Source organism: Centruroides vittatus, unplaced genomic scaffold, assembly GCF_030686945.1.
Source record: "Centruroides vittatus isolate TY-2023 unplaced genomic scaffold, ASM3068694v2 contig_150, whole genome shotgun sequence".
Lineage (NCBI taxonomy): Eukaryota > Metazoa > Arthropoda > Arachnida > Scorpiones > Buthidae > Centruroides > Centruroides vittatus.
The window spans coordinates 178,228-196,400 of NW_027120928.1; the positions used below are offsets into that span (position 1 = coordinate 178,228).

The window sequence follows — 18,173 nt, forward strand, 5'->3', positions numbered from 1 at the left end:
AATCTCTTATGATATTTTTAAATATAAAAGGAATAATTATTACCATAAGATAAAGAATTACAATGCCAAATAACTGATAAAGTTGATAAATATATACTATAAATTATATTTTAAAATATTTTTACAAATATATTTACGAATATTTCGTAAGTAATTAATTATTTAACGAGAAGATTGAAGAAATATCACATTAATTAATGGCTGAGAAGAAAAAGAATGTCTTAATTAAGAATTTGCAGGATACTTCCGAAGATTTATATGATTTTTTTATATAAAACTTCTTGAATTTAAATTCAAAATGAAAAAAGATTTATAAAATGAAATAAGAACGACAAATTAATTGCTTCTCTACAGTTTCTTAATTAAAATATTTAATTCAAATAATACAGAAATAAGAAAATCTGTGAAAAAATTCTTATAAAATTTTATTAAACTAAATTTAATTTTATCAAGTAAATGTACTTAAGATTTATTTTTGTCATTAAAAAAATACTAATTAGAAAATAAAGTAAAATTTTATACAAATGTATACAAAATCTTGCTATATAAATTATTAATAAATAAAGCATCTTAATATATTATTTAAATTGCATTTATTTTTCTAATTATCACAGAAACTTACCCCGTAAAGCTGTATTCACTGTACTGGTATAGCTTCTTTGTGACTGACGGAGAAACCACCATTAAGGAGCCGACAAATTTTTTTAATAAAATTGTCATTTCTTTGATAATTAAATTAAATTAAATATAATCAAAAATAAATTATAAAAATAAAAAAATTGTAATAACGTATTAATAAACTTAGGAATTATTCATTTCAATGAAATTAATTATTAAGAACGTTTTATATAAACAATTTATAGTATTTGATATAGCTCAGTAAACTTCAGTAAAAACCTGTCTAAAACGGAACCCGAATAAACAGGAAACCTGACTAAACAGAAATATTCTTCGGAACAAAGCGATTTTCTACGTTATAAAAAGAACCTGTTAAAAACGGAAACCTGCCAAACTGGAAAAAATATTCGGTACAGTGCGATTCCGGTTTACACAGGTTTTATTGTATATTGTTTCTATACGTAACAAATAAAAATATTTCATATTTTTTGTTAAAATTTCCTGAAAACATTTGAATTTATATAAATACATACAATTTTTTAAAACAAAATATTGCATACAAAACACGATTCTAGAAAATATGAGGTAGTGTGATTATAGAGTGTATATAGTATATTTTGAACATTGAATTCATTAAAAATATTTTATAAATGTGAAAGAGCGAAAATAACACGTTTTTTGAATAACGCACCTTACTGTTTACACTCTTTTCTATTGTAATTTTAAAGAAAATTCAGTTTAAAAATATTAAAATACGTTCAAAATTCTTTACAATAAGCTTTTTTCAACTCCAAATTCCTAAATTTTAATACAAAAATAAATTCGAATCAGAAATAGAATAGGATCATTTCCTTCTTACAGCCAAAAATCATTTACGTATTATTGTCAATAATGTCATTTATATATCATAAATCTAAATTTCAAGCTATATCTAGTACAAATTTTAATAAATATTATGTAATATTTTAAAATAAATTATTATAAAATTGTACAGTACAAAATAATTCCTGTACAAAACATTTTATATATAAACGCCAAACGTTAATACAATCTATAAGTCATATATTTACATAAAATACAGTAAAACCTGTGTAAACGGAAATGCACGCTACCTAATTTTTTCCGGTTTAGCATATTTCCGTTTTGAACAGGTTCTTTTTAACATAGAAAATCGCTTCATTCCGAAGAATTTTTCCGCGGGTTAGGCAGATTACTTGTTTTGGAGAGGTTTTACTGTATTTATAATTTTTTAAATGTATAAATTTATAAATTCTGTTTCTCTGATGATCAATTCAGTAAAACCTGTCCGAAACGGAACCCGATAAAAAAGAAACCTGCCTAAACGCAAAAAATTCTTCGAAACAGAGAGATTTTCTATGTTAAAAAAACAACTCTTCAAAACAGAAACCTTCTAAACCAGAAAAAAAAAGTTCGGTACAGAGCAATTCCGGTTTACACAGGTTTTGCTGTATTATAAACTCGATCTACTGTTGTTCGGATACGAATAATATTTTAATTAATTGAAACTTTGATAGTACAATAAAACCCGCGCAAAACAGAACCTGAATAAAAAATTCTAAATTCTTTGGAACGATGCGATTTTCCATGTTAAAAAACAACCTGCTTAAAACGAAAACCTGCCAAACTGGACAAAAACATTCGATATAGGGCGACTCCGGTTTACACAGGTTTTATTAAATTTTCTGAGAATATTATTTTATCGTGGAAAGTAAATATTTTCTGTTCGAATGTTTTTGCTCAAATTATTATAATTTGAAGTGGTTTCAAGCCGGAATAATAAACAGAAAAATATTCATGTTGTTGATTTAATCAAATTACTGAAAACCTTTCTGAAAAACAATTTAATAGAACTTAAATTATTAATTTTACATCTGTATCAGTAAGAGGAAGATAAGGAATTGGACGTCTTGCATTTGGAAATACTTTTTCTTATTTATATAATAAGAGTAATTTTTAGATACGTGGAAAACAGTCAAAATTAAACCAAAACTTTATTTTAAGCCCTTGAAATAAATCATAAAAACACTTGAAACAATAAATTTAAAAGTGTTTTACAATAATAAAGTAGAAAATAGATTGATAGATGCAGACGTAACAGAGAGAAATGGTCACCATTCGACAAGACAGTCGATCCCTGCACTTTGGGACAAGAAGAAGCTGATGACGATGGTGACGTTTTGCAATAATATATATCAAATAATCAGCAAATAGAGAATGTTGAAGAGATTTGATTTTAGCTCCAAACTGGAAAATCAGTAATACAATAAAACCTGTCCAAAACGGAAACTGCCTAAACGGAAAAAATTCTTCTGCACAAAGAGATTTTCTGTTAAAAAAGAACCCGTTCAAAACGGAAAAAATATTCGGTACGGTGCGAGTCCGGCTTATACAGGTTTTACTGTATATATATTTTGTATAACTGAAAAGTAACCAATTAATTTATTTCTTAGTTAATTGTAATTATTATTCATTAAAAATATTTTTAAGGACTTGTATCATCACTCGATGATTTTTATGTATGAACTCTCGTAAAATTTCTTTTTTTGAATTAAATTGCAAACGTAAAAATAAATTATTAATTTTACAAAGAAAAAATTCTTTATTATGGTAAAATTTAATTTAATTACTAATAGATATTGATATTCGAGTGTTATTTCATTTTTAAATAACCAATGTAGAATTTCACTTAATGAATCATCAAACACCTATCGCTGAGAAATGTTTATTTAACGAAACACTAACATTTTCAGCCTAATAGAATAGGCCATCTTCAGGTGTAATTGAAGATGGCCTATTCTATCATTCTGAAAACGTTAGTGTTTCGTTAAATAAACATTTCTCAGCGATAGGTGTTCGATGTTTCATTAAGTGTTTAAAAATGCTGAGTTTGATATTTAGTTAGTAGAATTTCACCCAATTAATACAATAAAACCTGTGTAAACTGGAATCACACAGTAACGAATATTTTTGCAGTTTCGCAGGTTTCCGTTTTTAGCTTAGAAAATCGCTCCGTTTCAAAGAATGTATTCCGTTTAAACAGGCTCCGTTTTAGACAGGTTTTACTATAATAAGAAAGGGATAAACGTAATTACAGTGAATTTTTTTATTCCCCATGAGCACATCCCGGATTCGGTTAATTTATAGGATTTATGCTCTTTAATTCCACCTTTTGTGACGTAGAATAATCTATAACATCAAATTGCATGTATAAGAAATGAAGAACGACTGAATTATTCATGCAAAAATTGTAGAATATATATAAAAATTCGGATCCGGATTAATCACGATAAGCAGAAAATTCTTTATCGTGCATCTTACAATTCGATTTAATCATACAAAATTCGAACCCGGATTCATTATGATAAGTAGAAAACTCTTCATCGTACATCTGAAGAATCTTATTTTAAAATACAACTCTATAAGACGATACTGCTTTAGATATGAAACTAAAAACGAAAAAAGTAGTATATTAATACAGTAAAATCTGTGTAAACCGGAATCGCACGGTATTGAATATATATATTTTTTTCCGGTTTGGAAGATTTCCGTTTTGGACGGGTTCTTTTTTTTAACAGAAAATCTCTTTGTGCCGAAGAATTTTTTTCCGTTTATTCGGATTCCGTTTCGCACAGGTTTTACTATAATATAATTTACTACACGTATACAGGAGTATATGTTAATACACTATATAGAATACAGTATAACAGTATATATAAGAGTATCTATACTGTAGATGTATAGGGATATATGGATAGTATATATGTATAAGTACAGTACATATAACAGTAGTAATAGTAATACAGTAAAACCTGTTCAAAACGGAAACTTGCCTAAACAGAAAAAATTTGGTACCGTGCCGGTTTACACAGGTTTTACTGTACTGTAAATTAATAGAATAATACAAGATATATACAACCTGTAGAATGTGTATGATATTACCCGCTGCACTGAATACGAAATTTTAAAACAATTCTGCAAATTTAATTAAATATATTCATAATATTCATATTTAACTTTCTAAAAATTAATTTTTTTGAGAATATACGAACTAAATTTACGTGTTTCCTATCGAAAATAAAACATAAAATTTCTTCTTTTGCGCTTAATCAGTTTAAATCACTTAAAAATCGTATACAGAATTTATTATTTAATAAATTAAAAATGGCTAAATAATAAAATAAAATTTATTTTAATTTATTAAATACTAATCAGTCGATATTAATTAAATTAAATTTATAAACAATGCGAGTATACCTTAATTTATTTAGTATTAAAGAATGATTTGTAATTTTTCAGAAGTATATTTATTGATTTTTATTAGTAATTTATATAATTGTAAATTGACTAATTTTGTTTAATGAGGCTATTAAATCACAGAATATGTACATTAGCATTTCATTTCAAATAAATGGTCTTTCAAGTTAATCTTATTTTAATAATAGGCTTTATGCAGAGTAGCTACAAAATTGCTATTTAAATGAACTTTACTGCATTCAAAATGTCTTAATTTTAAATACAATTTTCAAATATAAAAATTTGATTTATTTATTTCTTAATTTTATTTATAAAATTATCAATAAATAACTTATAAATTGCAATTTTTTAAAATGTATAGAAATGAATGGATTTTTTGTCATTTTTAGAGAAATCATTAAAGAAATATTTTACAATTTATTATATTATTTATTGTTTAAAAATTGAAAATATTTTAAGAAGTTTATACAAATATCAAACGTTCTGTCTGATTTGTGATGTACTGTACTTGTGGGGAGTGAGCGGGTGTTGGATTCCCTCAGAGGCTTTGGGAATAAAATTTAAATTAAAAAAAATGTACAAAATAAATAAATAAATGCTTGATTTTTCTTCTTTCTGATTATCAGTCTCTCAGATCACCCCCAGAACAGAATCTCAGTTAGACCACATTTTGTGAATAATTTTTTTTTTTTAATTTAGTTTTAAAATTAGGAAAATTCGTTTATATAAACTAATGGATTAATAATAATAAAATTAAGTCAATATTTTTTAAAATGTAATAAATTTATAGCGATAAAACTACTAAATTCAAAGATTGCCCAGAAAAAATGTACTGTTCTAAGTAGATTAGTGGCTAATCTGCTTAAGATTAAGGAATAACAGTGGCTATTTTCTTCTATATACTACATAAATTTTCAGTTCTATCTTATAAATTAAAATACGGACCAAGTTTACCGTACGTATTCGTGACAAATAGGCCATAATTTTGGATAAAACAGAAAAATAAGCACCACTAAACTTAATAACGAAGAATGGCACACTTTTCTGGAGTAGCTTCTGAGTTTTGTAGTCGTATTCTTAACGTTTGTACAGAGATTTTTATAATTATAGTTTAAAATTTATTAATAGAATAAATCATTTATCGTAAAATGAATATTATCCGACAAGGAATAATTTAAATATCACAATAGTAGACAAAATTTTCCCCATACAGTAATCATGAAATCTCGGACACATCTTTACAGATTTTTACTTTAAGCATAAAAGTTGCATGTTAAATATACAGAGTCAGTTAACCGTTAATGGAACAATATATCGAGAAATTTTTAAAAAGTTTGAGTGTTATAATTGTCATATTGAGCAAGGATCTAATCTTGAACAACGTATATAAAGTTTTCAAGTAATAAATTATTTGAATAAGATGGCAATTTAGTTTTTACAATGGTTAACTGGATCTTTTAAAAAACATTTTAAAAACTTTATAACTGATAAGATTCAGATATAAATCTTAGGCTGCTAAACAGATCTTCGGATTTTTCTGATAATGATAATAATGATACTTAATACATTTACACGGAGTTTTTTTCGGAAAAGATAGAAAGATGTGAATGACGAATTCCTCGATTAAATCCCACGGAATAAAGGTGCTGTTAAAAATAAATTCCGAGTTGAAAAGCACGAGAAACATGCTGAAGATGGATTAAGAGGTTTAACTAAAATTCTACCTCTTCAAATTATGTAGTCGGGCAGTATTTTCTATACCAAGATTCACGGAAACATTTCTTGAAATAAAATTACAAATATTAAAGAATATTAAGTGTGAGAAAGTCGCCATCGAGTACAGTACACAAGTCGAGAGCTTATCAGCAGAAGACTTATTAGGAAAGGTTGAAATTCAGCATTTCTTTCCAAAGCTTGAACTAGAAGATAGTAGTTCTTATACAACCGTCATCGAAGCAGATAGGAATGACAACGTAATAACCGAATGGGGTTAACTACGAAACAGTAATTACCACAAATGTTGTGCTGTAAGCCATAAATACGGTCAATTAATGGTTTTGACAGTTCGGAAAATGTACGAGTAATTAAGGCATTTCTTTTCATTTTTACCTACTCGTCTCCTGTTACGAGGTAATAATCCCGGTCTTGAAATAAACCCCTAAGGATACGTACGTTTTAAAAATAAATTAATAGAGGAAATATAATACGTACACTGTACAAGTACTGTATATGAGACTAACATAGAAGATCTAACGAAGGAATTTGTAATTGTAGTGTTAATACAGAACGTAGATCGGCAGACAAATTTCACAAGTACAAAGTATATTTATATTTATAGAAATAAATATGAACATGAATATGATACAAATACATGCACTGCACATACACGAGATCATCAGCTCTAATAAAGGAGTCACAAATTATAATACTGACAGAGAATTCTGTTCATTAGATAATTTTCATTTCACAGATACAAAAGAATCTTTAGAAAAATAAATAATTATAGGTTATTCCGAAACATGGAGATTTTAACGAGTTAAATATACTATAAGCCTTTATTTTTAATAACGCTCCTTGCTTTAAACTCTGATAAATAAACAAAGCTTTCAGGATCTACTGATATTATTTGACACGAAAAAATGATCTCAGCACAGATCTCTATTTAAAGAATTGGATTAAATTGAAATATTTCAACTTTATATTTTATTAATTTCTTTCTGCAGGGTCTAAGCTACTTTAATCATTTGTTTAATGCATGCAAATCTTTATTATGTATAGGAGTGTAATTTCATTTAAACTGTATCCAACAGCAGGTTAATGAACCTCTGAATCCAGCCGTTATTTAGCTATGTTCAATATCCTAATCTAAGATGCAGTTGGCAATATGTAATAATCATAATCTACATATATTTATGGTAATTTTATAGACTGTTTCTGATTATCATTATATTTATTTATTTCATTGCTTAATACCAACTTAAGCACTTTCTCTTGAACATTTCTTATGAATTTCTTTCATTAATTATTATTATTTTTTTAATTTTAAATTTGAGAATAATTAAATTATTTAAAATTAATTCTGTTATAAAATGCAGAATTTAAAAGAGAATATTTAAATATTTTACTAATGAAAATTAAAAGTATTTTTTCACTTTTATAACAAAAACTGAAATAAAATAATTAATTCTTATTAAAACATTTTACTAAAATTGACTAAATAAATAGATTAAATAAATAATAATTTAAATTAAATTTTTAGAGTTGTAATATAATTTTCTTAATCTCGTATAAAATTCGTAAAATAAAAAAATAAAGAAGAAAATTAATTTTTTAAAAATTTAATAGTTTCATTTATTAATTTTTATAATCAGTGGATTATGAAAGTAATGAATAAATGATTGTACAAATTTAAATATTTAAGATTAGATAAGAAATGATTTTTTTAATTAAAATAAACAGAAAACGTGAATGGTAATTATCTTGTATTTTTTAATATAAGAAAGTTTCTTAATAGTAAACATTGTTCATTAATTTGAAATAAAGTTCTATATATGCAATGCACGTACTAACATTAATGCCTCGATTCCCCCCGTCTAGTTTTAATGCCTTGGAGTAAAATAGATTCGGATAAAAGTCATTTTATATTTATGGATACGGAATTTAAATTGTGCCAGAAATTTTTTTTACACTTTTTTCGTCTTAAAAATTCAATATAACGTTCTAAAAATTCGAAATTTTTTATTTTACTTATTTATAAATGAGATATTTAGTCGATTTTAAAGGAATAAAAATATAAAGTATAAATATTAAATATTTACAATAAGTTATAAATTAAAATTGTATTATCTCAATCATCTCGATTACAATAATTTTAAATTTAGAAATTAATTCAAAAATTATTAATATATAAATTGGTTAATTTAAAGTCAAGAAGTATTTATACCTTACATAATTATATAATCTATGTTTATAATTAATTACAATAAGTAAATCATTTAAATATTGTAAGTTATCCCTACGTTCTACATGAAATTACTTATAGTAAATTTCCATAATGGTTTATAATCTTTATTTAGATCTGTTATATTAAATTTGCCGTTAATTTATATTAAAATAATGAATTTTTATGTAGAAAAACCAAATTTTATGTGAGTAATTTAAGCTTCAGTACTTTAAATGGGTTTATTTAATCATGAAGACAATTACAGACGATTTGATTCTAACCAGTCTGCCATTTTCTATCAAAGTTTTATTGTCTCACTATTATACTTAATATCAATTTCTCAACTTTAGATATATCAACTTTATGCACACATTACTATACAAAAGAGTATGTTACAGTACATTTAATCTTAATTGCTTGCATGTAGACTGAGCTACTAAGTTAATCAAATAGTTAAAAATATTCACAAAATATACTTTAATTAATTACACCTTTATTTTAAAACGTGTAAAATAATTAAGTAATGTGCATTATCATAGAATTAATGTAGAAATTCAATTCTAGACTTGGTTACGATCACGATTTGTTTATAAATAAATGAATATATTTAATTACTTAAAGAAGGTAAATATTTTAGAATATCTTACTTTGAAAATAACTCTTTGTTCGTAGGTAACTGACACTCAATCTAAGAATGGATAATTTGTCCAGCTTAGTTAGGACACTATGTTCAAAGGGTAGAAGACTTGCTAATGTGTCCAGTTCTGCATTTAATCTTTCACGATGCCTCTTACTTGGATTGGACTTCGTTTGGCAGTCTTTGGGCGGCACACGAACACTAAACAATAATATAATTACAATAACGTTAATGGGATAGATTTGCAAGAATAAATTAATGTTATTCGAAAATAATTACATTTAAAAAGTTATTATTAAAATATTTTTGCAAATTAAAAACAATTGAAAAGTAATAGAACATAAAATAATTTAATTAAACGAGATCGTATGAATTGATTTGGCTCTTTAAAACGTCACCATGTAATTTGTTTAGATGTAAGCTTTAGGCAAAAGCCTACTTAGCTTATGTGCGAAGTAGGCTTTTGCCTAGGGTCTTGCGCTCATAATGATCTCACACACATGCAAATATATGCATGCGATATCCTGAAGTGACCCAGTATTCAGAATATTGTACTAATTAAAATGCTAGACCTTATACAATGTCAAGTTCCGTGTGATACGAGCTTTATGCAAACACATATAAGAAAGAGCCGCAAGTCTATGCTTACTTCAATCTAAATCAGACACGACACTTTGTTTCAATTATCAATTCATAAGAATTTTTTAACTGTATACAACAGCAATAAAAAAATTCCAGGTACAGTACATTAGTTACCTTCTTGTAACTATTTTTATTTAAAGATAACATTAATGTATTCAATTAATTTATTTATTAATATAAATTAAATTATAGTTTTCGGTAACTCTTATAGCTTTTAAATATTTTATTTCCTTTCTTTATATTATAATTAAAGAAAAAGTAATAACAATAATCTACTGCGTCAAAGAATTCCTTATAGTTTCGAGGAGGAGCAATTCTACGTTACGGTTGAATGTAACATTAGCACTTTCTACAACACTCAGCTTAATTTAAACGAAATTATAGATGCCCAGAAGAAAATCACGAATCTACAACACGAAAAATCAATAAGTAAAGCGATGATTCAATAGATAACAATAAATATAAAGAAAGAAATAATAGTTCTAACACTGTTTTGTGTAAACATAACGTAGTGAGGTACTAAACGATAAACATATGCAATTCAAAAAATGTTTATGATGGTAGTACCGTATTATTGAGAACCATTTTCTAGCTATATTCTCTGTCTCTCAAGAAAATTTAATCTGTAAAGTCAATTTTTAACAATACTATGTGAATAAAATAAAAATTTCTTCGTAGAAAAAAATAATTCTTCTCTAAGCCATTAAAAACCAGCGTATCGAATGTTAAAAATTAAATTTAACCATGGAACTAATTGAATTTACAATTGATAAATTTATCACGTTTAAATTATTTTTATTCTTGAAGAGATTTTTGTAAATTTTACAGAAATTATGGTTATTTATACCCTTCTGGATTATCTAATTTATTATTTTAATATATAATAATCGATCGGAAAATCTACGGATACCAGAAAGTTCTTTTTATTGAAGATTCTCATAAAATATTCCCGTTAAAGTAGTAATATCTTATCTTGAGACAATTTTCAGAAATTTTCTAAGGAAAATTTACTCTAAACAGCTTAGAGTAAGCGCATTTTCATAGAATTTATTTCAATATTTATGTAAAATTGACGCAGAATTTATAATATTGAAATAATATAATAGCATTTTAAATACGGAAAAAATTAAGTTTAAATAAAATACGAAAATAAACGATAAAAACTCTTTTCAATTCTTTAATTAATATATTAATCTCAGAAACCTTTAAAATAATTAAAAATATAAACCCTTTATATCTTTTTTATTAATAACTTTTTATATATTTTAAAATGAATTTTATGAGCCGTTATATTTAACAGTCAAGTAACTGCTATTAATAATGGAAACGATCAAAGAAATTTATCATCCTGTCCTTTTAAGACTGTTAGTTATTCATTTAAGATTTTCTTGTAGCATAAAAGTTCACTAATAATCAATTTCTAATCTGTAGAATTACTGCTGAGAACACTGACATGACAAATGCATGTGGTGTGGACGACATAGGTGGCGCCGTCAGGCTCAGACTTTGGCGACACCTTACGGACAGATCAGAAGCGCCGCCTAACGGCAGAACTGTTTGTCATCAGATGAAAACTAGCGTGAGATGTGGACATCGTTCATCTGGCAATGTCTCTTCTATAGTTTGACTATAATGTTGACTAGTCTGTAGAACTGGTCTACAATATTAATGGCTAAAAATTCCCACACTTCTATTCTTTAATCTTGTAAAATATCATCAATATTAATAAATGCGAAACAATAAACAACAAAAACTTTTATCATTCGTGTCAAAATATTAAAAAAAAGTTAAAGGAAATGAATGATCGATAATGAATAATGAAAACTGTCAATATTTTTTTTTTTATATCAGTAATTTAAAAACATTAATAATAAGTTTAGTCGGCGTTTAAAATTACATAATCAAATTATCATGAACATTAAAATAGTTTAACACTAGTTTTTATTAATAGAAACTCGTCTGCTTCATTTGCCATTAGTGTATGTTTATCTGTTAATAATTTACACAGAAATTTTTTCGGGGGGAGAAAATAATTGATCTTTCTAATTCATGCGATTTTACTTCTTTTAAAATTCTAAGCAGAAATCTGATCTTAGACCTAAGTATATTCCTTATTCTCAACAAGTTTGCTATGACGATAAGGTAATGGGCCCTAACTATCTGTACGCACTCGATCCTTCGTGTTAGCCTGGAGGAATGTTTTTACCTCCTCTCAGTTGTCTTCCAATTTTACTTCGGGTTACTTTCTAACTTCCTTTCTTGTTGAGACTATTAATTGGACAGATTTATCTGTTAGTCTAGTAATAGGTTTACTTGTGATCAAGTTTATAAGATTATAAAATAATATGAATACGACTTTTTTAATAAGTAAATTTAAACTTTTTGATTAATTTAATACATACTAACTGTGTTTTATTACTCAACATTAATAACCATTAATCGTGTAAGGCAAAAATACTTATGTTTTATTACATTCTATATTGCTAATAATGTTTTAATTTATATTTCAAAAATATTAATTGATTTTATTTTATATTATTACTGTACTTTATCAAGTTCAGTAATAAAATTTCATTCTGAGTTGAACTGTATGTTTTAATCAGTTATTACACATTATAATATATATAGGCTATATAATATGATTTAAGATGATTTAAAAGAAATTAATTTAAAAAATGATAAAAGTTAAGATTTAATTCAGATGAAATTTCTACAGTTTATATTTAACATTATTTTAGTTGAAGTCATGCATTTATTCGTACAGTTCTAATTTGGATGTTCATCATGATCAATTGTGCAACTGAAGATATTCCAACCATGTTCTCGATAAAAAGATTTTGCTACTTTCTTGCGATTATTTGCACGACATGTCTATTCGCAAGACAGCCGTGATTTCTAATTGATCTCGTATGCCCCGAAGCAGAATAAAAAATCCTCAGTAAGAACCTGGTGCTACTACATCAAATAGACCGACTGCCATAATTCATCCAGATTGTGCTGTGTGCAGCACAAGGGAACTTTGCTGACGTTCAAGAGATAGAGTCTTTTCGATAAAAGAGGCAAGTAAGAAGGGACCAAACTTCATGGTGGGCCAAAATCTTTCACTAAAATGTAGACAATTCTTGTATTCACCAGAAAATATCAATGGATAACAGGGTGCGAAATTAATACTTCAGTTATCGCTCAACATTAATAATAACCGCTTGCAAAATGCAAACAATGAAGATTACGTGGTTGTTGATACTACTAAAATTCAATTTTTATAGAATTTAGAATAAGAAAGTTTAAATCTACTTAAAAAGAATAGGCCATATTTAAACAAAGATTTTGGACTTACAGTTGCATAAAAATATTCAAACTTTTGAAATTACTTTTTAATAAAATGTTAAACATGTATATAATTAAAAATTATAATGAAATACGCTAGCTACATTTCTTGAATTATTGCCAATTTTAAACAGAGTTAAAGTGACATCATCATTATCAATCGACGATATATATTTGCATTTCATGTAAAAGATTTACGTGTGGTCGTGCTACTTTGCTACGAGTATGTGCAAGTTACATATAAGGGAGGCCAAGAGTTTGCAGTTCGACAACTTCATTATTGCCATGAATGCTGCCCTTCAGGCTTTCACGAGATTAATCCAGCATACACACCTCTTACATTCCTGACTAGATTTTTTTTTACTTGAATTATGGTTTCGTTATCCTTATAAAATTTTCTGCAACATTATTATAATGATTTGTGCATTTTAATAAATATTTTTAATGAAAAATTAAAAGATAAATGATCTTAGTTTGGATTTAAATTTCCGAAAATTGCATTGAAACTACTTTCCCAAATTAAATATAATAAATAAATTGTGTTAATGAAAATTGATTGCATTTCTTTTATTTAATTTCTTCTAATTTCTAAGTATATTTGGCAATACAATTTCATAGATTTGTAATTACATTAATCTCAAATCGTTAATTCACTGATAGGAATGAGAATAACACCTTTATATGGATAAAATATTAATAAATATTATGATGATTTACAAAATATAAAAAAAAAACATTTCATGGAAGTTATGACACTTAAATTTACTGAATTTTATCCCGTTTCAAGAACTATTAACCTATTCTTTCGAGTATTGTATATCTTACAGGCCTACTTCATATGACCTCTAAGTAAATTATCATGATTATGTAACACTTAAAAAATACATTGTATTTTTCTTAAATTTAATTCTATAAAATTACCATTTTTCATTTAAAAAAAAATGCATTTTTCCAATTAGAAATGTCGTTACTTTCGTTTCAAAGAAAGCATTGCCGTTATATTACAAGAGAAGATATTACGTCGACTTTAAATAAGGATTGAAGAGTGACGTCATCAGATAAGTCAATTTACATACAATCGATCCGATCCATCACGTGGTCGACAAGTAGGATAGGTGGATCTTCAACAATCGATCTAGATTGATTTATGATGAGGATAAACATTCTCTTATTTTCTTCCATTTTTTTCTAACTTAGTTAAATGCGAGAGATAACATTGACTTTCAGACTAACTTTACATTAAATTAGAATAGAATAGAATAAGACAAAAATTTATTATTATGTCCTACATTATATATTATTTTATTTTTTCCTAGAATTACTCGTACAATATAACTACATTTTGGATAATGTTTAAATGTTCTTATTTTGTAATCGTGGCCTTTTTATTTTTGAAATTTATTCTAAAAAATGTTTTAAAAAATTCTTCATTTCCGTTAGATTAAAGATTTTGATAATGAAAATGTCAAAATAACGCTGTAAATTTTATTATTTTCTGTTAAAAAGTCCACCCATTTTATGATATTATGATACTGTTTTCTTCATTTGCGTTAATTATCTTTAGATAATAGACTCATTAAATGATGCAATTAGAGAGCTGTTTCGCTAAACTAATTTTTCTTTATTGATGATGATAGGCTGTCGACCACCTTTCTTTCCTATTCTTGAATTTTTTGGTTTTTTTACAAATTATAATATTTAAATATATCATAAATTTAATCATAAAAAATTGAGTCATTTGCACCGGAATTTCTGCAATTTATGATTTACTGTATTTTTTGTATTTTGATTAATTTAGTATTAAAAAAGTTTTTTGCTCTCGTTTTATAATTTATTTTAAATACTTTTTATTTATTTATTTGTATAAAAGCTTTGTTTTGTTTTAGTAATATAAATTTGCATAAATGGCAAACCTTTTTATTGAAAGAACAGTATTAACAGTATAACAGTGTTAACATCAGAGCACAAGCTCTGAAATCACAATTCTATTATCATTTTATTTTTATTGGCTACCTCACACAATTTTTACGTTGTACCGTCCTCTACGCTGTTCCATTATAGTTAAGTCGTTACTTTTTATATTTACAGCCATTACGTATATATAGGCCTATATATTTTTTGCTGGTTCCTTGTGTTAACTTATTTTGTATATAAGTTTTATTTTTTCACGGGAAGCCAATGACTTTATTGTTTTCAATCCACCGTGATGCATGTAAACACTATTTAGGATTTGTATTCTCTTTTACTATACTGTACTCACTACATCCTTAAAATGAAGCTGTTACTTTATGTAATTTACCACTACTAGTGTAAGCATTTCTCAACAAATGTAGCCTATGTATTTTTTTAATGCTTTCTCCTTCATCCTATCTGCTTAGCACCCCATTGGAATCTTTTCTAGTTCTCATCTCCTCACACTTCCTTTCTTCAGCTTGACTCTAAGTAGACTCTACTTTTAATAAAATTCCATATTAAACGTGTAAACAATATTTATTATCTACAATAAATGTTTTAATTACTAAATTTCTTTAATTCATTAAAGATATTTCTTTAAAATATTAAATAGACAGGATTATTTTAATAAATTAAAAGCTATAGGAATGACATGAATTTCTTAATATTTGATACGAAAAAACGTATTTATAGCTTCTAATTAATGCATTTGTTTATATTGGAACTTATACTTCTTTATATTTGAAATTAGTAAGTTATGTGGTATTACCATTAGGCTGTATACAAACCGAAACAAACCAACGTAAGAGATAAGAGGTTATTAATTTCTACTTGTTTTGTTGGTTTTCTTTCAACTTGTTTGTCAATAGTAATTTATATGATTGAATTATAAACTGGGTAAGAGTATCTGAAATTTGTGACTTGCTACACTTTCTTTGTATAAACATTAGGAAATCTTCAATCAAAATATAGGCCTACTTATTTCTCTACTAGTCTATTTATAATCTTATTGTTTATTGTTTAATGATGATACTTAACGTTATTTTTTGTTTTTATCTGTTTATTTCAATTATTTTTAAAACGTAAGTCGGGCTCATTCGATGGAAGAAGATGGTAGAAAAGCCTCTTGACCGAGACTCGGATATAGAAGGGCTGTAAAACTTATTGTTAGCTTTTTATGTAAAATATACGATAAAAAAGTTATATAAAGTAAAATTTCTTTTGATAAGAGGTAAAATAATCTTAACTAGGCCTACTCTTAAAATAACTATCAGGCTCGATAGTAGATGATCAACATAACATTTAGCTGGGCCCCGAAATTTCGTATTTTAAGAAACACGATCAGACAGTGATATAAATTAAAGTTTCCTTTGATAAATAGCGAAATATGTTTTATTAATTTTATTTATATAGTTTTATATACTGTCAGAGAGAGATGTGTTCCTGCATTTGTGATTGACTTGATTGACTTATGCTCTATCTCATCTCTTCTACGTCTAGAAAAGCCTTACTACAACAAATAAATTTAATTATGGAGTAATTATGAATATAAAAAATGAATTATAAACTATTAAATGTAGTATCTATTACAGTTACTTACAAAATATGTTCGATCGTTGCAGTTTTTTAAAAATAAATGCAAAATATTCTTAGTGATTAGTAATTTTAAATCATTCTTACTCTTATTTATGTTATTATATAATGTACTGTATAATAAATTAATTATTTTTTAAAAAAATTTCTAAAGAATAATACAAAATAATTAAATATGCAAGCCTTATACAAGTCTACAGTATCGAATGTTGTTTTACGACTTTTCAAATATCGAAATTATGTTATTTTGTTATCAAATCATAAAAATAATGAATAAATATTGATTAATTATAGAATATTTTTATTAAATATTATTCATCAACAGGGAAATTTGAATAATTTAATTTATTAATTGCTGTAACCTATAAAAATATCAGTGTAGATAAAGTAGTGTCATCAGATTTACACAATTTATTCAATTTCAGTATGTAGGCCTATATTATACACATAATTAGTTAAATACAGAAAGTTTTCTTGTGATTTTTAATATTAAGCTTGGAGAATTTTATATTAATTAATTAATTAAATATCCTATTTTAATTTTGAAAATGATATGCCGCTGCTTATAAAGAGAATTTGAGACTGACAAGATGGATTTGTGGGCCTCACGTCTCTTCGAAAGCAATAAAAATATATGAATAAAAATCAATAGAAAATATAAAAACAAAATCTTTACTGTTTTTCCAAAGACAATTTAATTTATTTTATTTTTTTATCGTGTGTCTGCATCTGATTATAAACCGACCGACTTATAATATGTACCGACTTATATTACAATGTAGCTGCATTTAACAACTAATTAGAAGCAATTAAAGTTAAAATATCATTTAAAAAGAGATTTTATGATATATTTAGCATTTTCATATTATTAATGCCTACTTCTTCAAATACGGTATTGCCAATTTAACCTGATCATTTCGAAGAATTAAATATAAATTATTATTTTTCAAGTTCGAACAAAATGAAGTAATTCAAAATTAAATTAAGTCAAAATAATTTTCACATTTCAGTATACGACTTATATAAAATCGATTTATTACTATAAAAAAATAAAATTAGAATTGATTTATAAACTAGATCCATAAATATTTTTAGTAATTTATTTAAGAATTTATGGACTAGTTATATAACATCATGTAGATTCTACATTTATAATTAATATGTAGGGCCTACATAAAGATATTA

General features: G+C 25.8%; 1 protein-coding gene across 2 annotated transcripts in view; it reads right to left on the reverse strand.

Moving 5' to 3' along the window:
• Positions 1 to 18,173, reverse strand: part of LOC136968614 (aryl hydrocarbon receptor-like) — a 119,254-nt gene that overhangs the window by 69,963 nt on the left and 31,118 nt on the right. For both annotated transcript variants that reach the window (XM_067262610.1, XM_067262611.1), the window contains exon 2: positions 9,484 to 9,674. In XM_067262610.1, the coding sequence (XP_067118711.1) occupies positions 9,484 to 9,674 (191 nt within the window). The remainder of the gene's footprint in view (positions 1 to 9,483; positions 9,675 to 18,173) is intronic.